Source organism: Mastigoproctus giganteus, chromosome 4 (assembly GCF_048544385.1).
Source record: "Mastigoproctus giganteus isolate SK-2022 chromosome 4, ASM4854438v1, whole genome shotgun sequence".
Taxonomy (NCBI): Eukaryota; Metazoa; Arthropoda; class Arachnida; order Uropygi; family Thelyphonidae; genus Mastigoproctus; species Mastigoproctus giganteus.
In genome coordinates, this window is record NC_143578.1 from 17,109,126 (window position 1) to 17,131,818 (window position 22,693).

Consider the following 22,693-nt stretch of genomic DNA (forward strand, 5'->3'; position numbering starts at 1 on the left):
TGGGATATCAGAGACGTGGTGTCACACAGATATAAGTAATGCAGAATTGGAATTTGGGGAGTACAACGTCTACAGAAAGGATAGACAGGATAGGAAGGGAGGAGGGGTTATGCTATTAGTTAAGAAACACATAAAATCCAAGGAAGTGAAGCCAGTTGACAGCCACTGGACAGTGCAGTGTCGAATCAGTTTGGTGTGACATAAGCATTGGGAGATCAAAATTGAGAGTAGGAGTGTGCTATAGGCCTAATGACTCTGATGAGTATAATAAGAAACTGTACAGGGAAATAGAGTGGGCCAGTAAATCAGTGGCGCCTCCGTAGCCAGGTGGGAAGGAGCAGCAGTGCGTAGCACACGCTTCTTGATTAGACCGGGGGTCGAGCCCGTTACCACCAAATACGGAGGATGCTGAAAGGTCAGGGAATAACCACCGCATATTCCGGAGCAATATGGCCTTAGTTGCTAATGCTCCTAAAAACCAAATAACAAACAAACAAACAAACAAACAGCCAGTAAATCAGAGTGTCTTATAATGGGGGATTTTAATTTCCCAGATATTGACTGGAATTTGTGGGTTGGTCACTCACACACTAGCAAGGCTTTTGTGGATTTATTGGATGATTGTTTTCTAAATCAGCATGTTCGGGAGGCAACTAGAGGGAGCAATACTCTTGATTTGATTATCAATAGTGATTCTTCATGCATTAAGAATCTGCAGATACAGGAACCACTAGGTGGCAGTGATCACAGTGTGCTGAAGTGAGATTTACTCAAGGAGGCAACTACCATCAGGGGTAAAGGGAAGGGTTATTGCTTTCGTAAAGGCGACTACGATGGTCTGAGACAGTATTTAAATTCTATACAGTGGGACCAACTGATGATGTTACCAACAGAAAACTCAAAATGGGAAGCATTCAAAGAACTTATCTTGGAAGCTACTAGGCTTTACATACCAACTAAGAAATATTGTTCAAGGTTCAGGCCTAAATGGATGTCAGATGAAGTAATGAGACATATGGCAGAGAAGAAAAATGCACGGGATACATATAAATTAACATGTGACACAGAAGCCTATGATAGATATAAGTTGATCTGTAACCAAGTTACAAAGGATGTTAGGCAGGCGAAGGTAGATAACGAGAAATCTTTGGCAAGGGATGCAAAGAAAAACAGCAAGGAGTTCTTTACTTATGTAAACTCTAGAAGGAAGGGGATGAATCAGATTGGTCCACTTGATATCGATGGTTCAACTGTTCATGATCCTGCTCAGGTAGCTAACAAACTAAATCAATATTTTGCATCTACATTCACACATGAGGAGTTATTCAGGAAGGGGAATGCCATAGATGAAGTAAACACTGGCAGTGAGCTAGATGATCTTGTAATAATTGAGAGTAAAGTGGAGGAGAAATTGTTGAAGATAAATACAAGAAAGGCACCTGGGGTGGATGGGATCTATCCAGTTATATTAAAGAGGCAGCAAAGGAAGTAAGCAATCCATTAGCCATAATTATGAGAGCTTCCTTGGACTCAGGGGAGGTACCCGCAGACTGGAGATGTGCAAATGTAACCCCACTTCACAAAGGAGGATCAAAGGCTGACACAAGTAATTATAGACCTGTGATTTTAACTTCTGTTCCAGGAAAATTAATGGAAGCACAGGTTAAAGAAGCACTGCAGGATCATCTTGACAAGAATTCAGTTATAGCTCAGACACAGCATGGTTTTGTTAAGGGAAGGTCTTGCCTGACCAATTTGATTGGATACTATGATGTAGTCACAAAAGAATTGGATGCAGGAATAACTTTGATATTATATATTTGGATCTTAGAAAGGCTTTTGATACTGTTGCACATGGAAGACTGCTGTACAAATTGGAGCAGTGTGGCATTGGTGGCTAATTGTTGCTATGGATAAAGGGATGGTTGAGTGGCAGAAGACAGAGAGTGGTAATTAATGGACACTGCTCATCGTGGACTAATGTTATTAGTGGAGTCCCTCAGGGTTCAGTGTTGGGTCCATTGGTGTTTTCTGTATTTGTGGATGATGTTGATGATGGTATTTCAAGCTTAATGTCCAAGTTTGCAGACGATACAAAAGTTGGCAGGGTTGTTAAGGACGCTACATGCTATGCTGCTGCAACAGGATCTGGAAAGGTTGAGCAGATGGGCTGAAAGATGGCAAATGAAGTTTAACATTGACAAATGTAAAGTACTACATATGGGAAACAGCAACCCCAGAGCAACGTATCAACTCTGTGTACTACACTGACAGTGATAGAGAATGAAAAGGACTTGGGTAATTGTGCAGGCAGATATGAAGTTCTCTGAGCAGTGCAGACGGGCTGCAAGAGTAGTTCATGGTGTCTTATCAATGATATACAGGAATTTTTCTAGCAGGGATAGGGAGGTGATTATTCCCTTGTATAAAGCAATGGTCAGGCCACAGCTTCAGTACTGTATACAGGTCTGGAGGCCTCATTTCAAGAAGGATGTAGAGCTGCTGGAACGAGTACAGAGAAGGGCAACAAGGTTAGTGAATGGAACGAAGGGTTGTTCTCACGAAGAAAGGCTTAAGTTTTGCAAATTGCAGTGTCTGGAGACTAGGCACTGGTGAGGTGATCTGATAGAGGTGTATAAAGCCTTGAATGGTTTGAGCATGCTCAATGCTGATGGGATACTGCCTCTTGCTCAGAATAATCACCTGAGAGGGCATAAATTCAAATTGAGGAAAGACAGATGTAGGATAGATGTTCGGAAATTTGCCTTTAGCCAGCGGGTAGTTGGTTGGTGGAACAGACTTCCATCCCTTGTTGTGGAAGTTGATAGCCTAAATAAATTTAAGGCTCAGCTGGACAGGTATTTCGAACGAACAGAGGGGTGAAGTGGAAGGGTTTTTTTTTTTTTTTTTTGGCTGATGCTACATAAGCTTGCTTTCTTGCATCATATGCCTCTACTAATGCCTCTTATTTTATTTTTATGGTATTAACTAAAATTTGGAACAGGTCATGCAGAGTTGGGCATGGAGAGTTGGTTGTGCCACAAGTTTCTGTTAATGACTTTTTATTTGTTTGAATACGTATATAGATCTGTGTTTTTAATGTGTGAGCTCTGTGGAGTATATACATTAGTTGTGTACATATGTAATACTGCTAATTGTGAGTGTATCTTTATTTTATGCATATGGTATAAACCAAAAGTCAGAACAGGTCATCCAGTGTTGGTCATGGTTGTGCCAAACAGTTTCTTTACTTAAGTGCATATGTAGATCTATGTTTTTCTATGTGTGGACTCTATGGAGTACATACAAAAATCTACATTTTGAAGGTCACTTCAAATAGTTGGTCTGTCAATACACAAATTATCTTAATTTTTCTAGCATGTGCTGCCATCTCTTATCTGTTTCCTAACTAATTGCAGACAGTTTATAATAATTGGCATCATGAAAAAGAGCTTTGAAATCAGAGAAGATTGTGCCTGGTGATCTCTGTTGTCTAGGGTCAATAGGTGGACTTAGAAAAGTTGAAATTGAAGGATTTTTGTTGAATTCAGATCCAGAATTTGATTAAACCAAAACAGTTGTTAATTAAATAGGTATAGAAGATATTATTGTATCAAAAAAAATAACAAATGGATTTTATTTTACAATTTTTTTTTTTTTTTTAAATACTGATTTGATTTTGGACAATCTTGTTTGGGCAATAACGTCAAAATTAGAACATATTTTAAATTTCACAAAACTTCAGTATTCTATAAAAAACTCACTCCTCTCATATACATTACATCAAACTCCCTGCTGAAAGAGTTAATGGTTGTTGTAAGACCATAGGGACCATTTTATTGTTGGTTTCTTATATGCATGTACATCACATAAATACTAATAAATAATATTTTAGCTTGTTCTGACTTTTGATTTTTAATGTATATTATGGATTGTTAGCTCATTTATTGTTCCAATCTTTTGTTATTCGAAATTTCTTACTTCCTTTTTACACTCATATAAATTTACACTATTATATTCTTTGTTTCTATCCTAACATAAAATATTCATTTATGCAAAGGAGATTCATTTCATTAATTACTTTTATTTTTAATTCTAGCAAATAGAAAGAAGTAATTCTGTCCTCTTTCCTGAAAGTATATGTGTTTCCACAAGGGAAAAGAATGTAGGTATTATCCGTATCTTAAATAACATTGTCATTCTGTAGTTTGCTATTTTTAATTATTATAATATGGATTTAAAATGGCATTTTAGCATTCCACCATAAGCATTTTGTTTTTCAAACAAGTGATTAATAATTATGAACAAAACACTCCTTGACTTTTAAATGCAGCTTGTAATTTTCTTGACACCAAAATGTGTGCTGAACTACAGTGTAATTGACTAATTACACTGATGGTTCGATGTGTAATTAAGCCATTAAGTAATGACTAAAATTTGAGAAGTAAGTGATTAAGTAACACTTCCAAAGGAACAAGCTCCAACTTGTGTTTCCCACTACTCCATGTTTCAGCACTCACTGTTGACATTTGTGCTACTAATGGATAGCCTTATCTGATGAAAAGTGATGTTAGTATATAAAGATAAACAGCTGTAAGATTAGGATCACTGAGGACTGATGATAGAAATACCCCAAATATGATGTATTACTAGAGCTATCTCACATAGTGTGGAAAAAATCAAGTTTTACAGTTTTTTTTCATGTGCAGTGGGACATTGTTGCATATTGATTATGTGAAATAGTTTTTTTGTCAAACATTTTCAGGACAGGGTCATTTTCCATGTTTAGCTACCTTGATTTAACCCAGTTGAGATTTGTGGTTGTTAGGTTATATGAAATTTTGTGCGGATTGTGGGAAATTTTCTTGTACCCAGTGAGTTATTAATTACTGAAATAAGTTGCCTCCATGGTGGTTGAAGCTAACAGTTTAGGGAAATTCTAAAGTCAGATGGATAGATACCTACCTGAGGTATCTATCCTGAGTCAAATAGGCAGTTTATTATTTTTTTATTTAGTATTACAGTTAAGAAAATACAAATAGTGTGCCTCCATCCTCGCTTCAGTAACTATCCAGTTAATCTTTGAATTTCTTCAAACTGTCAGCCTCAACTACTTGTGGAGGCAACTTGTTCCAGTAATTAGCAACTCACTGGCTAAAATGAAACTTCCTCTGATCTAGTCTGAAGCTCTCCCCCCCCCCCTGTATTTTGAATTTATGGCCCCTAGTTCTGGAATTCTTTATAACAGTGTAAATTCTGCCTTCATTCATTTTACTCACCTTTCTCAGAGCCTTATAAACCTCAGTCAAGTCCCTCCTAAGGTGTCTGACCCTGTAGTCCATATAATTAGTCTTTTCTCATACAGTCGCCCTTTTGCCAATCTCACCATGCAAGTTGCCCACCTTTGGACCCTTTCAAGAAGCTCAATGTCTTTTTTCAGATGAAGTCTCCATATTTGGACACTTCCCTTTTTGGGGTTTACACTGCTTAGAAAACTTCATGTCTGCCTGTATCATAACATTCAATCCTTTTCTTTCTCTATTGTTTTTAATTCAACTCCACCAAATGTATAAGGTATTTTGGGGTTTTTATTCCCCAAGTGTTAAGACCTTGAAATTTTTTTTGCAATAAAACATAGCTGCCATTTTTCAGACCATTCTTGAAGCATGTTTGAGTCATCCTGAAGGAGTGCTGCTCGGATCTTGCATTACTGATCATTAATGAGTGTCCCAATCTTTATGTTGTCTGCAGATTTTGACACCTTCTATTATTCGTCAATATCATTTATGAAAATCAGAAACAACTGTGATCCAAAGACTTGGGACCCCACTTCTGACTTTACATCAGTGTGAAGAATAATCGTTAATGATAGCCTTCTGCCCTGCAGCCATCCTGTAATCTATTTTAGAATCTTTCCTGTAATCCTAACGTGTTCCAGCTTATATAGTTACTTGTTGTGAGGGACTGAGTCAAGTGCCATGGTAAAATCAAAATAAACTATGTTGAAATTATTCCCTACATTTCGCTCATGAGAAAATGGCATTTTGAAGAACATAAAACCATTTTTGTGTCCTTCAAAATGCCATTTCTCTCTAAATGTCCTTGGATTGCACTGTTAATCATTGCCTCTAAGATTTTCTCTACCATCGAAGTCAGACTAACAGGTCTGTAATTACCGACTTTAATCTTAGAACCACCTTTTTGTATTGTCAATATGTTGGCACTTCTCCAATCCAAAGGAATCTCCCATGAGTCCAATTATGCCCTCATAATTAACTGCAAGGGTCAATACACTCTCTAGTTGCCTCCCTCAAAATTACTGGTTATATATCATCAACTCCAGGAGTCTTACTTGCCTTTAGGCTCGAAAGTTTTTCAAATAAACAGTCATCTCTAATTTTTAATTTTTCATATGGCTGAGCCTCCCTCGCACAGTCTTTCTTCAGTAAAAACTGATGTGAAGTACCTATTGAATTCATGAGCAACATTAGCTGGGTTATCAGACTTTCTGACACCCAGTGCACAGGGTCTGACTAATTTGTTTTCTGGGTTATCAGACTTTCTGACAGCCAGTACACAAGGGTCTGACTAATTTGTTTTCTTCTTCCTTGTATTTGCAAACATGATAATTCCTTTTCCCCATTCTTTACTCCCTTGACTGGTGCTTTCTCTTGGCTTCCCTAATTTTATCTGTGGTACTATTACAGATCAACTTGTAGCTGTTGTAGGCTTCAGTACTTTTCATTGCTCTATAACTTTCTCTTGCTGTCTTTTTCTTTTCTGTTAGACTGGCCAGCTTCATTTCATCCAACTCTGCATCTGCCTTGTGGTGTATTTTCTTAATGGTATATATGCGTTCATGGCCTCTGTGGTTATTGCTTTAAAAGTATTCCATAATTCTAATGCATTTACTCTCCCTCTACAGTCTGCTCAGTTAACAGCTGCCACGTAGTACCTTAAACTGCCATAGTCCCCTTTTCTGAAATTAAAAATCTATGCCTTTACCTTTAACTACTGCAACATTTTTCTTACGCTTCTAACTAACTACTCTGTGATCACTACCTGCCAGTCCTTAGTTGCTAATGCCCCTAAAAACCAAATAACAACAACAACTACCTGCCAGTGGTTCCTGTACTTTAAGTACTGTCATGTAATTTGATTCATGAGTAATGATGAGGTCAAGAATATTCTTACTCTGTCTTACATGCTGGTACAAATAATAATCATCTAGTGAATAGCAAATGTTTAGAAAACGGTACTCACCTGTGTATAAATCTGCAATAAGTTTTTTTGGTAGATTTTTTTTGGTAGTTTTTTTTCATTTACGTCTTTTAACCTCTTTATGACAACCAAGGATTGGAGATCTGCATTTCTACTTCCTTGTGCTCATTTTAAAATCTGTTTAAAATATTTTCACCCCATTCCCCGCCTTAGTTCTTTTTAATGCTTCTTCCAACCTAAATTTAACCACCATCTACCAAAAAAACTTATTGCAGATTTATACACAGGTGAGTACTGTTTTCTAAGCATTTGCTATTCATTTTTTAGTCAGATTTATCACGGTATTATAAGATTACTATAATTTCACTATAATCATCTAGTTTATTTACAAATTTTGTTCCCCATGGCAAGTTTCCCTCCAGCTTATTCCAATCAATTAGTTCAGAATGAAGTAACCCATAATATGACATTCACATTTGCTTGCCCATTCCATCTGCATGTAGAGACTCGTTAAATTCTTCACAATCTTCTGGTCTGTAGACTACTCCCACTCTCATTATACCTTTGCTTCCAACTAACTCACACCACACAGATTCTATACTGGCAGAAGTAACTTCTGACTCAGCACAAGCTCTTTTTTGTGCTTAGGCTGTTTTTGTCAAGAAGACGATCCCACTACTACTTCTGTCTTTCCTAAATACATTCATACCATAATGGAACTCATCATCCCCAATTTCCAGGGAGCACAACCTTTCTGACGCACTATTATGTTAGCATTATTTGTCCTAACCAGAAGTTAAAATTCACCTATTTTGTTTACAACATTCCTGACATTACTGTAGACACATTACCGAAGGCTAAGCATTTTTCTATAGTTTACTACCTTAAAACACCCTTTGAAGTGATTTCGGCTCGTTTTTCCTAGCTTTATCTTCCTGTTCAATTGAAACTTTGCTAACCTTGTCTGTTGCAGCAACAAACAAGAATTTTTGAGATGTGTGCAAGCTTTAATTTGACTTACATCATCAGTATCATATCATAATCCCCTCCCCAACTAGCAGTTTCCCTGCACGCTTAAGGTATCCTCAAAGATAGTAGTAAAAATCTTTGCACTACCTTTGTTCAAATGAATACCAACTCTACAAAATAAATTCCTTCTACCTAGAAGTATAGACCACAATTAAAAAAATTTTCCTCTTTAGAGCCTTGCAGACACACACATTCTTATCTAGTTTTCAGCATTCTTTCAGCATGGTCCTATTTTTATCCATCAGATGGTCAGGTCATGTTTGTTTAATAATATTAGTATCCACATGAATAATCATGCTCTCTTTATCCCCTTAAAACCTGACAACCTGTTAGTAATGAGTTGTTGCTCCTGGCAAACACACCTGGTTCTGATTCACCTATCGTTATTACAAAAAATGTTACCCATTTTCCTGACAATAGAATCTCCTAGTAAAACTATATCTTCTTCAACGCGTGAGATACTTGAGTTACTGACAACTCCCAGTTACATTTGTCTCTAGGGCTGTGAAGTCACCAGGTGTCGGCACTCAACATAGCACTACACATATTTACACACACACACATGCACACTTGCTGGCCTTGGCTTTTTGCCTTTTCAGATGCTACAGCAGTATGTAGGGGAAACCCTGGAGACTGCAGTTCAAACAAACACATCTTGATCTTGACCTTGTCTCTAGGGCAATGTTTGGGACTTAAAATCCTCATAGTTAAGTTGTATGACAAATGTGTTTTCTTACCCATCATCTGTTATGCAGAAGGTGCTTGGGGTTAGAGTTAGCAATGTAACCATTAAAAAATATCTGCAATAAGGCCTCTAAGGTTGGGATTATTCATACCACAAATTTAAACATATACACCAACTGTTTATAACTGATTTAATAGTAAAATAAAATAAAATAAAATGATACAAAAGACTCAGGAGCGGATTAAGGTCGGTTGAGGCCCCGGGCACAGAAGAAAATATTGGGCCCCTTAAAAAAGAGAGAGAGACAGGGAAAATAAAAATACATGTTAACCAATTTTTTAAATAAATGAAAAATATTATGTACTATTAATGTTTTTTTTTTCAATAAAATTTGAATATAATATATGTATAATATTAGTAAATTAATAAGTGGAGTATACCTCAATATAGTACGTGGAACACTTCCGTATGATACCCTCCAGAAATTAAAACGGAAAAAACGAAAAAATCGACAACTTACCGGTACATTAAAGTAAAATATAAATATAATTAAAGTAAAATATAAATAATTAAATAATCAATTTAACACAATTCAAAACAATTAAAATTCAAATTAACGCAATTAAAAGAATCTAACGAAAATATTCAAAACGATTTTCCTTCCTTTAAAGGATCTAACGAAAATATTCAAAACGATTTTCCTTCCTTCAAAATATTCAAAAATCGTTTTGAATATTTTCGTTAGATTCTTTTAATTGCGTTAATTTGAATTTTAATTGTTTTGAATTGATTTTGAATTGTGTTAAATTGATTATTTAATTATTTATATTTTACTTTAATTATATTTATATTTTACTTTAATGTACCGGTAAGTTGTCGATTTTTTCGTTTTTTCCGTTTTAATTTCTGGAGGGTATCATACGGAAGTGTTCCACGTACTATATTGAGGTATACTCCACTTATTAATTTACTAATATTATTATCAACGTAGAACATATTGAGTATTACAGCTCTGATTCATACTATCTAATATATGTATAATATAATTAATAATAGCATAATAATAATCACAAAGTTTTGTGATTATTATTATGCTATTATATGTTCAACTAATTTGTTGGGGTTTTGCGTGGGCCCTTCAGAAGTCGGGGCCCAGGGCGCGCGCCCGGTGCGCCCGCCGTTAAATCCGCCTCTGAAAAGACTGTAAAATAATATTTACAAAAAACTAATTTACAACAAAAATAAAATAAAATAAGTAAATAAGTTAAAATGCATTAAAATATAAATTTAAAATCGATAAAAACACTATTAAAGCTTTCAGAGGTGTCTGCCTCCTTCCTCAGCAATAATGAAATTTAAGCGACACATTACCAGGTTCACGGCACTCGTGGATGACCAGGCTCATACTCGGTATTCCTTTCACTTGTACCAGAACCGTTACAGAACAAAAAAAAAACCGTTTGTACCAAAAAAAAAAAAAAAATTTTTTTTTGATATTTTAAACGAAAAAACGACAATACTGACATTACAATATTTATTTTAGAATTACTAATCAAATTATTTGCTAAATATTTTTTGGCTCCTGGGGAAATTTTTTTCTTAAACTAGCTTGGCAGTCAATGTGTTAATTTAAGGTAGGATGAGGTGGTTAGCTGTTGGGTAAATTGTATGTGCTAATATAACCACCAGTGATCCGGCAAATTCACTAATCTGGCACCGCACAGGTCCCAATGCTGCCGGATTAGTGATGGTCGACCTGTATTAGATCCTATTAGATCTTTTGCCTGTTCCTGTTAGATCTTTAGCTTAAGCCTGTATTAGATCATGGTCTGCCTCTTGACTTCTTACCATTCATTTTTACTTCAAATATCTGCTTAGCTTATTTCTCTTCTGCTTTCCTTTATACATGCTGGCACTATCTTAAGTTCACTTGAATTACATTTGAGATATTTGTTACCCCAAGTATTTTTCTTATTTCCTTATTTGTAATAATGGTCTTGCCATTGCATTTACTTTATTTTTCTTTAAATTCACATTTCTGAAGATTGTAATTTTTGATCAGTACCTGTACTCAGTTCCATAGGTTAAAATGTATTTAAAAATTCTGTTATAAACAGCTAATTTTGTCTTTTGGTTAATTTCTCTTTTGATCTAAATGAATGTAATTAGCTTCCTATATCTTTATTTATGCTATTGTCTATTTCCATGTCTGATCTTCTATTTCCATTAATGACTTTTCTAAATATGCTTTATTAAAAACATGGTCTAATTTTGTTCTGATAACTCATTTTATGGCATATTATGTTTATGCGGGTATTCGAAAAATTATAAGTGAACATGCACACTACTGCATATGGTAACATTAGAATGTCACCATATACAGTGGTATCATATGCAATGTATTAAATAGACAAATTTACTGCCTGAAGGTTATGAGTAAGTTAATTATATTAATAAAAAGTCAATTAAGGGACAGATTAGTTGATGTTTTGAAGGCATTTTCTGGACTAGAGTACAAAAGAAAGAGGGGTAAACAAAAAATGATGCAATAAACATCTAGATATTTAGGTAAAACTTTTTACAAGCTTATGACTGGAGTGAAACGCAAAGGTGAGTCCTGCTAATAAATACATACAAAAGTACAAGAGCAGTTCTGTATTTTTAATTGATGAGAAAAGGGTATAATAGGCGGGGAAAACCTGTGGAAGAATAGGTGGGAGAAAAACCTGTAATCTCACAAATGGCATTACTGAATAAACCAGAAACGTGTGACAGAGAAATGTTATTAATTTTTTAAGTGTGATTTTTTTTTAAATTTTAAGTGTGAATGTGTGTAAACATTTTTATGTATTTTTTTTATAAATAAAAAAAAAAAAATATATATATATATATATATATATATATATATAAAATTATTTTTAAAGTTATGTGTAGAATGTAGTAGGTATAAATCTATAATATAACTAATGCTAATAATGAAAATACCGTGTACCCTGGGAGCGATATATGTTGATTAAAGGGGGAAGAACGGAAAAGAAAAATTTTTTGGCGGGCCACTTACTTCTGTAAGGTCATCCATGTTCTGCATGTTATACTTTTGGCATAATATTTTTGCTTAACTTGTATTTTATTTATTTATTTATTTATTTATTTATTCAAAAATTTATATTCTAAATTATTTTAGTTTTTACCACGTGTCTTCGTACACGTGTTTTTTGACATACAGAACATGTCAGAAACAGAAGTAAGAGTATTGCTGTTCTTTTTCATAATTTGGGTGGATGACCTCTGAAGAAGACACAGAAATTATGAAAGATACTGCAATGCTATTTCTACCTTGGTCGTTCTTTTCAAAATTTACATTTTTTCAAAATTCGCACTTTGTTTATAACGTTACATTTTTCTTTTCCGTTCTTCCCCCTTTAATCAACATATATCGCTCCCAGGGTACACGGTATTTTCATTATTAGCATTAGTTATATTATTGATTTATACCTACTACATTCTACACATAACTTTAAAAATAATTTTATATATACATTATGGTTGTAGGGTACCTTTGCTCTTGCAGTGTCCCTGATCCATAATTCATATTATCGATAATTCATTTTATCGCTATTCAAATCCATTTTCTCTACTTAATTTTAATTTTATTATTCATAATTATTATTATTTATATATATATATATTTATTTATTTATTTATTTTTTTTTTTTTACATTTCTTATAGCATTATTTCTCCATGTTTCTAAAGACTGATGAAACATTTTCTTTAATGGAACAGCTGGTGAATTTAGCCATGAAACAGTAAGTTATAGATTAAAATACTTTTTTGTGTGTGTGTGGGTGCACCAGTTAATATATATTTTTGAATGGAACCAAGGTTTATTTCACAGTTTTACTTTTTATGTTTGCTCCTAATTTAATATGTATATAGTCACACTGAATATGTGAACTCTTCTAATCTCAGTCACCCTGAGAATAAATGGAAATTTATTTATTTATCTGCCTTAAATCTTAAGTCAAAAATAATAACAAGTTTTGTTATTATTTTTGTTTAGATTGATACAGCATTCCTTATGAAAGATTAAGAAATCATTATCAAAATGCTACTAAATGCTTACTGGAATGACCTTGGCTCTTCTTGCCAAGGCATTGTTGCCCCCTTTTACCTGCTACTACAAGCCCTATCAAGTGTGAATTTTAGAATTATATGATAGGCCTAAAAAAAAATAATGAGCTGAACCTCAGTTCAATGAATTTTTGCTGAATTGTGTGTTAATGAATATTTCTAAATCTTCCATAAGAACACACTAAGTCTAAACACAAATAAATTTAATTCTTTCATTTATTGACTTATATTTAAAGTTATTTCTTTCCAACAATTTATTCAGTTGTTCGAAGGAAGGGTTTGAACTTCAGTCCTGTCAAAAACTAGTGTTCTGCATTAATTCAACATGGACTAACACATAGCATAGGCAACTACCTTTTTTCATTATATATATTATTTTTTCCCTATATATTATGCTTTTCAGACAACATATGAGATCTACTATTATGGTAGTTCTGGTGCAAGTACTGCTTAGGCAATATTGCATCTGTGAACATGGTTGAAACATAAAATTAAGAAGTGATCATATAATTATTTTGAACTCTTGTTATTATTATGTAATCACCATGTATTTCACTTATCTATTTTAGATACATGAAAAATTTTGAGAAATGCATCATCTCTGACATGGCAAAATAGTAAGGAATCTTGCAGATGAGAGAGGGAGATTTAAAGAATGAGAGTTGAGAATGTTAATGAGGTACATCTGCTAAGTATATGCCTTATTGTAATAGGGATTTGATAGTGCATACATTGGGAAGGGTTGACTCATGTGAGAAGAAAAGGTAAGTCATCTATAACCTATTTGGGCTCTAGCTAAGATAACGTCCTCCTGTCTGGCTGGAAGCTGAATGCCAACAATTGTGGTTCAGGTTTATACTGCAAGAGCTTTATGTTTGTTTGACTTTCCATATTAATCTCCATTGATCTTTATTATTTCTCTTATAATGGATCTATAATAAATATAAATGCAACAAAGCATAATACTATAAGAGCTTAAAATTATACTATTAAATATTGGTGCAGATACACCACAGATAGCTCGTAAAAGAAAACTACATTCATAGTGTAAAGGCATCGTTTTAGTTGTATCTCATATTGTGATCATCTTTCATGAGTTATGATGAATTCCCTACTTCAAATAAGTAATGTTTCACTGATAGAGAAGACTATTGATACTTATTCTCGGTGGGCACCACAATCCATTTCAAGGCTTCTTGGCCTTTCATCAGTGGGTGGGCAGGTACCCTGGTATTGCAATCATGACAACCCAGATGTGAAGTTAATTCCACAATATGAGAGATGCCAAAAGGTGATAATACTATAATAAATATAAATGCAACAAGGCATAATCTCTTAAATGAAAACTACATTCATAGTGTAAAGGCATCGTTTTAATTGTATCTCATATTGTGATCATCCTTCGCAACAAGTTACCATGTATTGCACTACTTCGAATAAGTAATGCTTCACTAATAGAGAAGGCGCCTCTGTAGCCAGATGGTAAGGAGCAGCAGTGTATAGCACATGCTTCTTGATTAGACCGGGGTTCGAGCCAGTCACCACCAGATATGGAGGATGCGGAAAGGTCAGGCAATGACCGCCGCATATCCCCGGAGCAATATGGCCTTAGTTGCTAATGCTCCTAAAAACCAAATAAAAACAAACAAACTAATAGAGAAGACTATTGTTACTTATTCTTGTTGGGCTGCACCCAGATGGCACCGTTTCAAGGCTTTCTGGCCTTTCATCAGTGGGTTTTATTTATATTTATTATAGAATTGTCACATACACCTTTTGGCATCTCTCATATTGTGGAATTAACTTCACAACTTGTTTGTAATGATTGCAATACCAGAATACCTACCCACCCACCCATGAAAGGCCAACAAGCCTTGAAACAGTATTATTTAGGCTATCAACTTCCACGACAAGGGATGGAAGTCTGTTCCACCAACCAACCACTCGCTGGCTAAAGGCAAATTTCCGCACATCTATCCTACATCTGTCTTTCCTCAATTTGAATTTATGCCCTCTCAGGTGATTATTCTGAGCGAGAGGAAGAATCCCATCAGCATTGAGCATGCTCAAACCATTCAATGCTTTATACACCTCTATCAGATCACCTCGCTGGTGCCTAGTCTCCAGACACTGTAATTTGCAAATCTTAAGCCTTTCTTCATAAGAGCACCCCTTTGTTCCATTCACTAATCTTGTTGCCCTTCTCTGTACTCGTTCCAGCAGCTCTACATCCTTCTTGATATGAGGCCTCCAGGCCTGTATACAGTACTCTAGGTGTGGCCTGACCATTGCCTTATACAAGGGAATAATCACCTCCTTATCCCTGCTAGAAAAATTCCTATATATCATTGACAATACACCGTGAGCTACTCTTGCAGCCCGTCTGCACTGCTCAGAGAACTTCATATCTGCCTGCACAACCACCCCCAGGTCCCTTTCATTCTCTACCACTGTCAGTGTAATACCACAGAGTTGATACGTTGCTCTGGGGTTGCTGTTTCCCATGTGTAGTACTTTACATTTGTCAATGTTAAACTTCATTTGCCACCTCTCAGCCCATCTGCTCAACCTTTCCAGATCCTGTTGCAGTAGCATAGTGTCAGTAGTGTCCTTGACAACCCTGCCTACCTTTGTATCGTCTGCAAACTTCGACATTAAGCTTGATATACCATCATCAATGTCATTTATGAATACAGAAAACAATAATGGACCCAACACTGAGCCCTGAGGGACTGATCAATGTGATACAAGATCAATGTGTTATGTCTATGCTCGATAAATGTTTGGCAGCTTGAGCTGCGTATTAATTTCTTGATATTCTTGTGGCCTTTGGGATCCAACTGAAGATAACTATTTGGTTATAGTTCTGGTGCAAGGGCTACTTAGGCAGTATTGAATTTACTGTGGTCAAAATTAGAATCAATCATGGTTGAAACATGGTTAAGATGTGGTCATATAATTATATTTGTTTTAAATATGATAAGTATATGCTTGGTGGACTGATTTTTGTTGAGATGCTTCAACTGAGGTGATATGTGCTTTATTAAGATGGGGACCGCTACATGGGTGAAGTGTGTTTCAAAGCCAATAAAGCTTTCTGTGAATCAGTGTATTTTATGCTTTTTTTGGATGGACAGATAATTATTTTCTTGATGAGATTTAATGGCATGTAATTCAGTGGTATAACTGCTACACTCCATGGAAAGCAATATGATTTAGACTTTGAACCATCGATGTAAATTTCAGCAAAATTCAGACAATTTTATGTATGAATAATGTGGAGGTGTATATTGACACTTACTAGTGAATGTTTTTCACATCGTAGGTTATAATCATCACAAGGTGGGAAGAAGGTAGTTCACAGGAATCTGGATTTTTCATATTGATAAATTCCAGCATCGTATTGAAATCCTGTATTCTGATCCTCCTATCTTAATTTCCTTGCATCTTGGCCTGTAACAAGGTATTTGTTTTAGATAAGTGAAAAATTTTGAGGGATGGCTATCATCTCCTCTGACATGGCAAAATGGTAAGGGATCTTGCAGATGAGAGAGAGAGAGAGAAAGAGAGAGAGAGAGAGAGAGAGAGAGAGAGAGGGCTCCACTGCAGATTAATATTTTGTTATAGGCCGTATATGATATATCCTCATTAATTTGGCATTGGATTATTTGAAATGCAATGTATTTCCAAGTCACTACTATTCCCCAGCAAATGATTTAGGGTTTTACGTGTTTTAATATGGATATATTATATAATATTGGTGTAAATACACCATAGTTTACCTATAAGTAGTGTAAAGGCATCGTTTGATTTTATCTCATATTGTGGGTACCTTCACGAGATACGAGGTATTGCACTACTTTGAATAAATAACGCTTCTCTAGCAGAGGAGACCATTGTTATTTATTCTCAGTGCGCACCACCACCCAGGTACATTTCGGAGCTTGTTGGCTCACTCATTGGTGGGCGGGCAGGTACCCTTGTAATGCAAACATGCCATCACGGTTGTGATGTTAGTTCCTTATGGTGTATTTACAACAATATTATATAATTAATTTCAACCCATAACATATGCCTTGTGCATTTATTCTTCTAAATATTATTATTACCTACACCATTTGGTATCTCTCATATTGTGGAATTAACTTCACAACTGTGATGGCATGTTTGCATTACCAGAGTATCTGCCCGCCCACTGATGAGATTAAATAACAAGTCTCCTCTGCTAGAGAAGTGTTATTTGAAGTAGTGCGATACCTGGTATCTCGTTGTTGAAGGGGGCCACAATATGAGATCAAATCAAACGATGCCTTTACACTACTTATGTAGTTAAATTTATGGGTAAACTATGGTGTACTTACAGCAATATTATATAATTAATTTCAACCTATAACATATATTATGCCTTGTGCATTTAGTCTTCTAAATATGGATATAAACTGGAGTCCTGCTAGTCCGAACTAATTGGGATCGAGCCCTGTTCGGATTAGCAAGATTTCAGATTAGTCGAATAACTGCAATAATGCAGAAGCAAGCAGTAAAACAAGTCTGGTTTATTAAGGAATGAATGTATAGTAGGCTTACTAGCATTTGTACGCGAGCGTGACACACTGGAAGCAAACCCTCCCCCTCCATTCTATGACTCATTGTACACGACATTGTACATTAAACATGAATGTTTAAATCCTCGCTCTACATTAGTATAGTTTAGTTTAGATCAGTCTGCTGCCACAATGGCCATGAAATGGAAACACACAACATGTACGTTGAAAGATAAGCTGGAAGTTTTGAAAAGGCTGGACAAGGGTGAAAGTGCAACAAAATTGGCAATAGAGTTTGGAGTGGGCAAGGCCACAATAACTGACTGGAAAAAAAACCGAGAAAAGATCGAGCAGTTTTGTACCTCTACTTCAGAAAAATCAGTTGAAAATCGACAAACAGTAAGGCCCTCAATGTTTGACAAGCTTGATGAAGCCTTATTCACGTGGTTCACTCAGGAAAGAGAAAGGGGAACACCCCTAAGTGAACCTCTTGTTAGAGAAAAGGCCATTCATCTCAAGAAACTAATGAAAGGTGATGAATCATTTAGTGCGAGTACCGGTTGGTTTGATCGCTGGAAGAAGCGCTATTGGGATTCGCCAGCTAATGATCCCCGGGGAGCAATTATCAGCTGATCATGCTGCAGCAGAGAAATATTTGGGTGAGTTCGCTGATTTGGTATCACATTATTCACCTCAGCAGATATATAACGCTGATGAGACAAGTTTAAATTTTAAGGCTTTTCCCACAAAAAGTCTAGTATCTCAACAAGAAATGCGTGCCCCAGGTTTTAAAATGAATAAGGAGCGAGTGACATTGATAGCTTGTAGTAATGCTTCAGGAAATCACAAACTACCTTTGATGATGATTGGTAAATCAGCGAAGCCGAGAGCTTTTAAAAATATGAATATTAACAATCTTCCAGTTCATTACAAAAGTCAAAAAAAACTTGGATGAAAGGACAGCTTTTCATTGAGTGGTTTCCTAATCAATTTGTCCCAGCAGTGAAACGTTTCAGCAATGAAAATGATTTGCACCTCGTGCCATTCTCCTCATAGACAATGCGCCGTCCCATCCAGATGTTTCTGAGTTGACATCAGGGGATATAAAGGCAGCTTTCTTACCCCTAATGTAACATCGTTATTACAGCCCATGGACCACGGAGTGTTACAGTCTATCAAGCTTGCATACAGAAAGAAATATCTTAGGTTCTTGATAGAAGATAACACCAATTCACTTTCTTTACATGAAAAAATGAAACAAGTGAACTTAAAAGATGTTGTATATTGGGTTGCTGAGTCGTGGGAGGGTGTAACCGAGCAGTCCATACAAAGATCATGGAAGAAATTATGGCCCTCTCTCAGCTTTGTCGATAGTTCTGACGAAAACAATGATACAGAACAATTAATTCAGCTCGTACAGGAAATTCCTGGGTGTGAGGAAGCAATAGCATCTGACTTTAACGAGTGGATTGCAGCAGATGGAATAGGTCATGATAACCTCTCGGATGAGGACATCATGGCAGCTGTCACCCAAGAAGACTCCAAGCAGGATGATGATGGGAGTGATGATGAGCCCGGTGGTACTGCGGAACAACTTGTGTCGCACGCAGACGCGGCATTGGCCCTTGACCTCGCTTTACACTACTTAGAACAACATCCCAGCGCTACACCGGCAGACTACATGTTTATGAAGCGGTGGTAAAACATAGCATCTTCTAGCCGATTTTCATCGTTATGTCAAAAGAAACTAACAGAGTTTGTTACTTCTGAAAAATGACTTTTGTTCCTGTTTTGGTGTGTAAGTATAGATCTGTAGATTTAATAGGCCATGTCAAACACTGATTTATTAATTTTGAATTAGTACAGTACTACAATAAAATACAATTTTTTTGTGGAATTCTCAATGTTTTTGTATCAATAATATCATTTAAATTTAACTGGAAAATACAAAAAAACGTATATTTTGCAAACTAAAAAATTTGCTCTCTGCTGACCGAAATGTGTTCAGATTAGGCGGATGTTCGGATTAGTGGGAGTCTACTGTATTTAAAATATGTGTACATTGAAATTCAAAGTGTGAATTAGGTCCTGTACCATCACCATAGTGCTCACATCTGGTATGTATAGGCTTGACACACCCAGGGTCCTGAGCTGGATATCATCATTCTTCTCTTTCTTGGTGATTCCTTTCTACTTCTCTCTCTCTCTCTCTCTCTCTCTCTCTCTCTCTCATGGTAATGCGGGAATTTTTTTTGGCTGGTGCAGCATGAGCCTCAGGCTTCCTTGCACCATATAGCCTAATAATAATAATAATGTGAGTAGCTTTGAATAATTTTGCTATTGTATACAGTATATGTTATTTAAATTTTATATTTCTACTCACTTCTCCAAAATTGCATGCAGAATCATGGAGAATTCATATACCTCTAACACTAATGCATTTACTCGACTTTGATCATACCACTTAAGCCAAAATACACTTCAGTTGTTAAGAATACAAAATGTACGGCTTCCCACTGCTATATATAGTTGCTGCTACTGATACTAATACTAAAGAATTGAGAATGTGTAGTAAAAGCAAACATCCATCTTTAAAGAAACACAAACTTTGAATAAAACATTTTAATTAAAAAAATTATTGAAATATGACATCTGATATTTAGAATAAATTTGGTTTTTGATTTACCATTTCTGAAACCCATCAACAATGGGAGATGATTAGTTAGTCAAAGTTTCTAGGATGTTATAATTGCTAACCCCCTCTCTCTCCCCCTCCCTGTCCCCTTTCTTATGTCTTTTTTAATTAATCACAAATTCCTTTTATTCAATTTTGTGATCCTCATGCTTCTTGAATTTGAATATACTGTGATGTTTTTTCCACCCCAAATCCAGATTAATATGTGAAGAAACTTTTGAAGCTGATAAAGGCTTGGCTTGCAAGCTCAGTAAAAATGTTCCAAAAAAACCTTCATACTTGAAGAGAGATTTAGATGCTCGAGCACATAGTGAAGCATATAGGTAAGTGTATTATAAATTAATATATATTCTTTTAAGATTTGATAAGAGAGAGCTATTAAGTGCTCGATAATTCCTATATTCTATTATATTATGAAACAACAGGGATTACCTTTATTTTAGGTATAGGAAGCTTCTTTTCCAACCAACTCTCCTAGTCCAACATGCTAATAATTCTTTGGGAAGGCGATATCAATTTTACAAAACATGTGGGACATCTTCCCCACTGTCAGAACCGTAATTAGCATTTACTAATTAAAATTAGTAAATGCTAATTACATTCTCTTTCAAGAAAAAATATACAGACAGATTTTCAGCCTCCCAATGGGCCTAAACATCAGTGGACTCATTGCTGAACTATACTTAGACAAATTAGAAAAGATCCATCTTGATCCATTTATACCACAGATCACATATTATGGAAGATATCTGGATGACATCCTAATTATCACAGATCATTTGACCATGAACAGTATTCTGAAAATTTTTAATAACATCCATCAGAGATTAAAATTTGAATTAGAAATTGAAGCAGAAACCCACTCCATAAATTTCCTTAATTTTACCATACACAGATTAGACCAAAAACTAAATTTCAGCATATATAGAAAACCCACTAATAAGGGGATGCTTTTACATTTCCACAGTTATCATCCCAAGCCATACAAAAAATCGGTCATGCTGAATCAATTTCTTGACACCTTTAAATATTCTTCCACCCAGATTTCTCTAACGACAGAAATAAATGAATTAACTAGAAGATTCTCAAATAGGGGTTACCTACTAACCTATATAAACAAAGCTAAAACAATAGCCCGGGAAAAAATAAATAACAACCTTGCAACAAACATTGCACAAAAATCCGACAAGACCAAAATACATTTCATCACCATTCCATATGTCGAGTACTGGTACAATAAACTTAACCAAATATGCAAGGGAACCGACATGAAAATCATAGCAAAACCCATGAACAAATTATACACATTCTTCAGAAATCGACCTTCAAACACCACATTCCAATCACAGCATGACCTGGTATACAGCATCCCATGCAAAAATTGCGACGCTATTTATGTAGGATCTACCATTGGAGTGGCACAGCTTTGAGCAAAACAACATGAAGCTTCTGCGTGGGCAGGTCGTTCAAATGCATCGGAACTTTCGTTCCTCGCAATATATGAACAACATTCATTCGGCTTTAATGAAACAAAAATTATAAATATTCAACACAACTACCACAAACTACTTATTGCGGAAACCTTAGAGATGAAACTACATGAAACTTCAATCAATATCCGTAGACCATTCGTATTGTCCGACGATTGGGCACTTATATGCATGTGTGCAGAACAAACACTACAACATAAGACAAAAGTTTCAGATTAATTGTGAGTTGCTCTATTCCTGTGAACATGACGCCCCGAAAAGTTCTAGTCCAACTTAAGGAATGTAGAGAATAATCCCCCCCCCCATATTCATTAAACCTTTTAGACCCCTAAATTTAACTCTGTCAAGCTACAGGACCGAAGAAAATAATCGGTCCATATTTATTAAGCAGTTTAGACCTTCAAAATTTAATTTTATGTCAATCCACGTAATGGTTTCCTTGCTGCCAGAGGTATGGTGTTTGAAGACAGAAGTCTTGAGTGCTCAATGTTGAGACCGAGGGGTCTGAACACTACGGTTCTGACAGTGGGGAAGATATCCCATATGTTTTGTAAAATTGATATTGCCTTCCCAAAGAATTATTAGTGCATTGGACTAGGAGAGTTGGTTGTAAAAGAAGCTTCCTATATCTAAAATAAAGGTAATCCCTGTTGTTTCATAATATTCTTTTAAGAGATTGTAAATATGTAAATATCGTATGATTGTTGTATATATATGTTTTGTATATGTATATATAAATGTTTATATGGTTTTAATTAATTTATTTTGAAGATTTACATTTTAGGTGTATGGGTTTACAATTGAATGTATTCTTTTAGGAGATTGTGAATAAGTATATATGATTGCTTTATTATGCAGTGCACACAATTCTTTATGGGATGATTTTATGAAAGTTATTTA

General features: G+C 35.4%; 1 protein-coding gene across 1 annotated transcript in view; it reads left to right on the forward strand.

Moving 5' to 3' along the window:
* Tbc1d8-9 (TBC1 domain family member 8/9) overlaps window positions 1–22,693 on the forward strand; it is a 303,090-nt gene that overhangs the window by 98,152 nt on the left and 182,245 nt on the right. The window contains exons 7-9 of the mRNA XM_090371383.1: window positions 4,100–4,165; window positions 12,666–12,742; window positions 20,501–20,626. Of these exons, the coding sequence (XP_090227509.1) occupies window positions 4,100–4,165; window positions 12,666–12,742; window positions 20,501–20,626 (269 nt within the window). The remainder of the gene's footprint in view (window positions 1–4,099; window positions 4,166–12,665; window positions 12,743–20,500; window positions 20,627–22,693) is intronic.